This window comes from Balaenoptera ricei, chromosome 20, assembly GCF_028023285.1.
Source record: "Balaenoptera ricei isolate mBalRic1 chromosome 20, mBalRic1.hap2, whole genome shotgun sequence".
Taxonomy (NCBI): Eukaryota; Metazoa; Chordata; class Mammalia; order Artiodactyla; family Balaenopteridae; genus Balaenoptera; species Balaenoptera ricei.
In genome coordinates this window covers 21201706-21209393 of record NC_082658.1, presented here as the reverse complement: position 1 = coordinate 21209393, position 7688 = coordinate 21201706, and the positions used below count along the sequence as shown (strand labels likewise).

Below are 7688 nucleotides of genomic sequence, written 5' to 3'. Positions count from 1 at the left end.
TTAATGGGCAACTTGGTCTCTATTTTTAATAAATGCTTGCTTAATTAGTGAACAAATGAACTGATGTCTACTTGGCCTTAATTCAGCCCTGAACACTCACTTGTACTGCCTTGAGATTTTCCAATCATTCTCTATGGTGTTCTTTAATTTAGGGTGACCAACTGTCCTGGTTTTCCCAGGAATGAGGGAGTATGGGAATTTTAGTTTTAAAACCGAATCTGAGGGGGTTCTTGGGACTCAAGACATTCAGTACTAAAACCAGGATGAGTTGGTCACCCAGGTGATAATTCAGTACCACTGGATTTGAGGGTTGAGGGTTATCTAGAAGAACTGCCTACCTCTGGATTCCATGGCCAAGGTTACCACTATAGCAATGCCACAGATAAGCAGATGGTGTTTCCAACTGGATCTCATGGGGGTGTTAGACCCTGATTGATGGGGCCTGCAGCTTTGCAAGGAACTCAGTTTTACCAATTCACACTTAGTGATCAGGCCCTAGGGAATTTAATTTAAACTTATACATGATGGATTAGTAAATCAGAATGTCAAGTTAAATGTTCCTGTGACTTTTCTAGGGCAGCCCCTTACCTGCTTCAGATCCTCAAGTGGGACTGGAAAGGGAGCAAGTGGTAGAGGGGTGGGCATTACTGGAGGGGGGACTGTATGCTGGATTTTAACATACAGTCTGGGCACTCTGACTGTCCACTGCAGAGTGCCCATTTCCAGGGATTTCTAGAATACTTGTGTCCGGTGGAGACCATGGATAAGGCTTGCTAGACGATTCACCAACTCGGTGCAGCGGCTGTGCTCACCCTGAGCCCCTACCCTTGTGCTCATTACCTCTTGCCTTCATCTCCACACACTTTCCAAGATTACAATCCTGAAATTTCAGATTGGTTTATACCACTCTATTTTTAAAGTGCTTCCTGCTGCTAGATCTCTGTCTCATGCACATTTGAGTGTCCCTGGGGTCACATCACACTGGAGTGTTCTAGGAACATTACCTTTAAATGGCTCATTTTCTCTGATTTGTTTAGTCAAGAGAGGTTCCTGTTCTGGGCTTGGGCATTCTGCTCTCTCCAGCTCTTCTGCAGCAGCCCTTGTCTCACTGTTACTTCTGTGGCTGGCAGGCTCTCAGACTGCAGGGGTTTTTCACCACCAGCACCACCTGCTGCCCTGATTCCCAGAGGCCTCCCTCCCTTTCCACCTGGCCTCCTCGCTGCCCTCTGGTTGACATACTTTGGGGTGTGTTGCTGGCCAAGAACAGGGAGGGGCTGCGCTGGTGTGGGGTGATGCGTGATCTGGAAATAGCCTTGGGGGAGGGGCCTGGCTCTGAAGCTGGCATTGAGGTGTTTGCCTGCGCTTAGACGCTCAGCGGTCCGAAAAAGGAGGCATCTTTGTTAAGTCCAGTTCTCCCTCCCAGGGATGGTATTCACCCCTCTGGGTTGGTGACTGTAGTAATATCCACACACAACTTTACTCCGGACTACCTAGGTGTTCCCTCCTGCTGGGCTCCACACTCTTTAACTAGGTCTTGCAAAGGAGGGCCCTGGGATGGCTTGTGGCCTGGAGGGGGACCAGCTGCTATTCACATATAGCAGCCTCACCCCATCTGCCAGCTCATGATCCCCTACTCAGCACCAGCCACTCGTACAGATGCCCCAAGTGATGAAAGGCTGGTCATCAGGGGCAGGAACAGGAGCCAGGCAAGGTACCCAGTGGTGCAGGGGTCAGAGGTAGAGCTGAGAAGGGACCCGGTGCCCATAGGTTTTCCCTGAAGTCCTCTTCCTCCCTACTGGATGAAGGGAGGAAGCTGGCTGACACCAACCAGCCTGGCTCTCTCGAGTCAGCCGCCTACAGACCCTGGCAACCAAATGTGACAGGCTCGTGCTTTGACGGTGGTGGTGACAGGCTTGTGGCCTCCCTGCCACCCCTCAGGCAGCCCAGGGCCTGGCTTGTGACTGTGCATTCTCTGCGCATCAGTCCTGTGTCCCCTTTGTTCATGAAGGTCTGGCCTGTATGTTGCTCACTTTGTTCACGTCCAGAGCTTTATAAAAGATAAATTGGTTCGTGGAAGGAAAAGTGTGTCCCCAGGCTCACAGGGAGCAAGAAGGAAAAAAGTCTTAGTTCACCCAAAGCTCCTGTGTACTCTTCAGCCTCCATAGAGAGTTGCAGGAACTTTCCTGGGCTGGTGCTTCATCTGCTTGCTGAGCCCGGCCAGCCCCAATCCTTTGCCCTTTTGATCCTGAAGATTTAGGCCACTGTGTATTGACTACTTCCCTGCAATCTTGCACCAGAAGTGGAAGGCTCTGGCCTTTGAAATAACTGGAGACCACCTGAGAACACAATTATGGTGCCCCAGATATGGGCCCATTTTGGCCCTGCTTACAGTCTAGGCTTTGGATTTGGTCTCCTGATTTGATTGTCCTAGACTCCAGCTGCCTGACCAGGGCTCTCCCGGACTGGCTTTCTGTCACCGCTCTGCCTGCAGAAAGATTAAAGGCACTTGGGCTGACTCCATTGCTTGTCCAGGGCTTGGTGGTGAGGGTGGTGGCCACAGGCCTGCTGCTGTGATGACCAACAGAACACTCTGATGTGGGAACGTGAACCTGACGGAATGGTCACCATACAGGGAGAGGTGGGAGGGAACTGGGACGTGGAGTGTCAGACAGAGAGCAAGGCAGTATTTGTGGACCTTTTTGCCCTGGAAAGGAACGTCTCAGGTGGGTCAACCTCACCCATGTTCTCCAATACTGGGCGGGAGGAGGAAAAGCTAGGGGAGGCCGTTTGCTTAGAGTTGAAGGTGTAGGAAGTAGAGGAAGACGCTGTCACAATGATGCAGAAAGAATAGGCATCCCCCTCCCCCAGTTCTCCAAGGCTTCAAAGAGACCAGTGACTTGATTTATAGCCAGTGCTTTATTAAACATAAATAGTCTCAAAAGAGAAGTACATGTGTCTCCTGACCAACAGAGAGTACACGTGTGTGTGTTTATAAGAAAGAGGTGCGAGGTCCCTGATCTGTGCTCTGAGGGGGTGGTCAGGCAGGTGGGGCCTGGGCCAACCAGTAAGGCAGATGAGGGTCCCCATCCTGAGGACTCACTGCTCCTGGGTGCCCCAGGAGATGTAGTCTGGCCGCGTGGCTGCATGATACTCGTCGATGAGCTGCTGCACAATCTCCCTCGACGTGTCCAGCTCGTCAAAGTTCTCCTTGAAGATGTCCTCCTTGCGGAACTGCTCCAGGAAGGCCTCCCGCTTCCGCAGCTTGTCATACTGGCGACAGGTCCGCTCGAAGAGCTTGGGGTGTGCAGAAAGCAGGGGTCACAAAGAACTTCAAGGAACAACATGGCCCAGAGAGCCAGGGAACCAAGGCTGGGCTATCTCCACAGTAAAAAAGCCAGAAGCAGGGGCAGCAGGGGTGCAGAGAGATGAGGCACAACCAGGACAATAATTATGTGCCAACTGTGAGACTCACCGAGGAGATGCTGGTGTGGTTGGCCATCATGAGCCCGCTGACCCTGTGGGCAGAAGGCAGGTAGGGCGACTTCCTGGACAGGGCCACCTGGATGCTGGCTGGGCCCCAGGGGATGAAGTTGGCCAACTTCCGTTCCCGGATCCTCTGCAGGCTCTTGTGGACCTGGGGTGGGCACAGGAGTGGTGGTGGTAGCCTCTCCTCTACCTCTGTGGGCTCTGGGGGTAGAACGAAGGGGCCTCACCTACCTGGGTGGGGTCCACCTCCCCCTGGATGATGTTGAGGATGGCGATGTAGCAGTGGTTGGTCTGGCGATCCCGGCCCGTGGACACCATCACGTTCTTGGGCTGCAGCAGCCTCCTCATGACGTCCAGGACCGTGGTCTTCCTCACACTGGCCACCTGAGGGGAGAGTGGCCACAGGGCAGGCCAGCACTCAGGGCACAGTCGAGACACGCACGGACAGAGAGCAGTAGGCAACACACGTCCCCATCAGACTCGGGGTAGTTTGGCCTCTCTGGGGAGTGTCCTTAGATTCAGGTCCACCCTGAGCCTCTGCTGTGGGATCGGGGATCTCAGTCCTCCCGAGCTCAGCAAGCTCACGCCCTTGTGCAGGAGCACCAGCAGACCCCGTACAGCGCGGGCCCTGCGGGGAGCCACAGGCAGAGGGAAGAGGAGAGCAAGTCAGCCAGGAAGTCGCCCAGCCTGTGCCAGTCCCTGAGCGCAGGGCCTCTGGGGGCTGCACGGGGCAGCTCCGGGTGCAGCAGGGAAAAGAGAAAGGCTAGGCAGGGCCTGCTGGGCCTGAGGGCTGCTCTTACCGACTGGTCCGTGGTGAGGGGTGTGTAGCCAGTCATGAGGAAGTGGAGCCGTGGTGTGGGAATGAGCGAGGCGATGAGGCCGATGAGGTCGTTGTTCATGTAGCCGGGGTAGCGCAGGGTGGTGGTGCTGGCCGACATGATGGTGGACACCTGGGGACAGGGGTGCTGTGTCAAGGGCCTTGTCCTGGGAGGCCTCCCTTCCCCAGATGGCACTCCGGCAAGGCGGGGTTCCAGTCCCAAGGAGTCTAGGAGTGAGGGCTCACCAGCTGGTTGATCTGAGAGAAGGATGGGTTCTGGATGTGCAGGCGGTCTGTGGCGATCCGGTTCAGGGCTGTGTTGTCCAGCACCACCTGGGAGGACAGAAGAGGGTGACCGATTTATGGGGACAGAAAGGACAGGAGCTCTGCCTGATTCTGGCTCTGAAGCTTAATTTCCTTGGCGCCAGAAAGACCCATCCAAAAGGGACTTGAACAGGACTGGGGCACAGGAAGGTTCCAAATGGACTTTTAAAAATGCATGAAAATGATAAAATAGGAAGGTTGGGAATGGAGAAGGGAGAATCCAGGCCTCACCACACAGTCTGCGTTCTGGGTCAGCCTCTTGAGTGTGAGCAGTGAGTTGTAGGGCTGGACCACCACATCGCTCATCTCGTCCTGGTTGGGAAACACCGAGTATGTCTGCACCAACTTTTTGGGGTACCTAGCAGTTTGAGAGAGGATGGTCAAGGGCAACAGACGGGAGGCTTGGTAAACCTGGGGCTTCCAATGACTGTCAGGGTGGGGAAATTGGGGTGGGGTCACAGGTCAGCAGAGAAGGGAGACTTGACTTTTGGAAGTCTGTAACCCAAAAGTGGGGAAGGGTAGAGAGACATCTTAGGACCTAGGGTTCTAACTCCAAATCGGCCATACTCCTTGAATTTTAATCTAAGGCTGAGATGCTAGACTCCACTTCCAACCACTGGGAGTGTGATTGGGTTCTTGGTCATTGTGCGTTGTCTTTCCTCAATACAGGAGAGAATAGAAGGGCCCTTTCCTGCTCCAGCAAATAGGAAGGTTTATCTGGATGGCCTCCCAGTCACCTGGGAAACCAAATCCTCCCAGCCCCTCAAAACACAGACTTACCTGTCGTTGAGCCGTTCTAACAGGTAGGAGCCCAGGCCAGAGCCTGTTCCCCCAGCGATGGAGTGACATAGCACGAAGCCCTGCGTGGGGAAGGGGCCAACAGTGTCTACGTATCTAGTGGCAAGATTTCAAACTCGACCCATCTCATTTCTTGGACTCCTATCTTCCCAGGCCCTCTCCTCCACTTCCCTCCCCCCGACACATATGCAGCTTAGGAGATTCTGCCTTGTTTCCAGCAAGGCCCTGTGGCTTCTGACCAATGCAAAGGGTACATGGGAGGGTCTCGTACCTAACAGGTGGCTTCTAAAGGGTGTTGCTGAGCCTTCCCCATGTTGGCTCCCACCAGCATTCCTGAGACACTCACCTCTAGACTGTCACTGCCATCTGCCTCCCGGTCTATGATGTCAAAAATGTCCTCGTGGATCTTCTCTCCCTGTACAGACATGGGGGGTGTCAGAGTGGGACAGGACTAAGGGACAAGGACTCTGACCTCAGAATAGCCACCCTCGATTCTCCTTATAGCACCTAAAAATCCTTTTTTGGAGCACAGTGGTCCTGCTTTTTATTTGCACTGAGAGGTAGTACAGCCTAGTGGTTACGAGCAGGCCCTTTACATCCGGACTGCCTGGGTTCCTATATTAGCTCTAGTTCTAGTTGGCTGGGTGACTCTGGGCAGGTTACTTCATCTCTCTATACCTCAGTCTCCTCATCTGTATAATGAAGGTACTAATACAGGTCCACAGTTCCTTATCTAAAATTCTTGGGGCCAGTTATGTTTTGGAATTCAAGTATTTCAGATCTAGGAAGGCATTATAGAATGTACAATACATGCCAAGTAAAATGCCAGTGGGGGTCTGAGGGGTGCTAATCAAATACATTAATATTTCTGCAATGAAAATTATGAGTAGTGACAATAAGTTGCAAAGAAACTATAAAATAACTTGTCTCCATTGAGATTTGGTTTTGCTGCTAAATGAGTAGTTATAAATCGTCTTTTGGTTTCAGAGTTTTTTTTTTAATTCTGGAAACCCACAGAGCCTGTGGACCTGTAGTACCTACCTATAGGGTTGTTGGGAGGTTTAAATAAGTTAATATATGTAAAGCACTTAGTATGGCCTGACACACAGCACTAGCTAGTACAGTCTCTTAACAATATTACATAGTTGGCTTAGAACTCCCCTCAGTCATGTCTCTCTCTCTCTACAGTCACACATCCTCCATCTGGTTCATCTCTCTCTAGGAAGTCATAGGGCCTGTCCCCACACGGGAATGGAGTTGTTCTGCCCGGGAACAGCAAATGACCTGGGAGAATCCGCTGGCCCAGTTGTTGCCAGCTCCTCCTCCATGCTCTGACAGGTAGATGTTCTCTGGGTTGTAGAGCTTGGCATAGGGGGAATTGAGGATGGAATGGATCACCCGCGGCTCCAGGTCCAGCAGCACCGCCCTGGGGATGTAGTGCTCATCGTCTGCCTGTCAAGGGGAGTCCAGGATTGGGCCCAATAAGCTCGGGCCCACCCAGTCCTCCAGTCCTCCCAACTCTGGCTCCTGCCTGCCCACCCTCTTCAAGCAAGCCGCCCTGGCTCCTCTGCCCAGCGGGTTCCCAGTACCAAGCCACTGCCCTGCCCTTCAGGCCCCCTGGGCCACTACCGGCCCTGGCCAAGTCGCTGGGGGCACCTGGTAGAAAAAGACGTCCTTGCGGTCAGTGCCCTCGGTGGCGAACTCCTCCACGATGCCCTCGGGGCTGATACCATGCTCGGCGCACAGCTGCTTCCAGAACTCGAACCCAACTGGGGGGAGGGGCGGGAGGGAGAGAAAGAGGATATCTAGGTCTGGGCAGGTTCCAGCTAGGAGCGGGGACTGAGCGCCTGGGTCCAGGGATAGGAAGTCAAGCTTCGGGAGTCTCCCGTGTCAGAGGAAAGGGCTGTATGTCAGCGACTGGGCAGGGGACGGCCCCTCGGGGTTGGGCAACTGGACACTGGGTCAGGCATGTCCTGCCTTTCGGAGAACTACGATTCTGGGAAGGGCCGATGGAGTCCAGGATCCCACAGCGAGATCCCATAGAACCTAAGGAACCTGGCTAGTGGAGGGGCCGGAGGTTCGCTCACTCTGATTGCCGCACTGGCCCAATTGTAGGGTGATGATCTCCCTCGGCATCGCTCCTCAGGCACCTGCGTTGCAGCCGCTCCCGCCAGCCAAGAAGCCGCGGCTCGCTAGCCCGCTAGCCGGACGACGCAGGCGCCAAACAACTCGCTCCGCCCACGAACATTCTTCGCTCCAATGA

At 53.8% G+C, this 7688-nt stretch overlaps 1 protein-coding gene across 1 annotated transcript; it reads right to left on the bottom strand.

Annotated features, from left to right (window-relative positions):
* Positions 1-2897: 2897 nt before the first annotated feature.
* Positions 2898-7642, bottom strand: TUBG1 (tubulin gamma 1). Its single transcript, XM_059907988.1, has 11 exons — positions 7513-7642; positions 7082-7194; positions 6710-6877; positions 5772-5840; positions 5408-5487; positions 4859-4985; positions 4550-4636; positions 4287-4436; positions 3718-3870; positions 3473-3634; positions 2898-3294 (listed from the first exon to the last, which is right to left on the bottom strand). The coding sequence occupies exons 1-11, from the start codon at positions 7559-7561 to the stop codon at positions 3097-3099; spliced, it is 1356 nt and encodes a 451-aa protein (XP_059763971.1). The 5' UTR covers positions 7562-7642; the 3' UTR covers positions 2898-3096.
* Between the last annotated feature and the right edge of the window lie 46 nt (positions 7643-7688).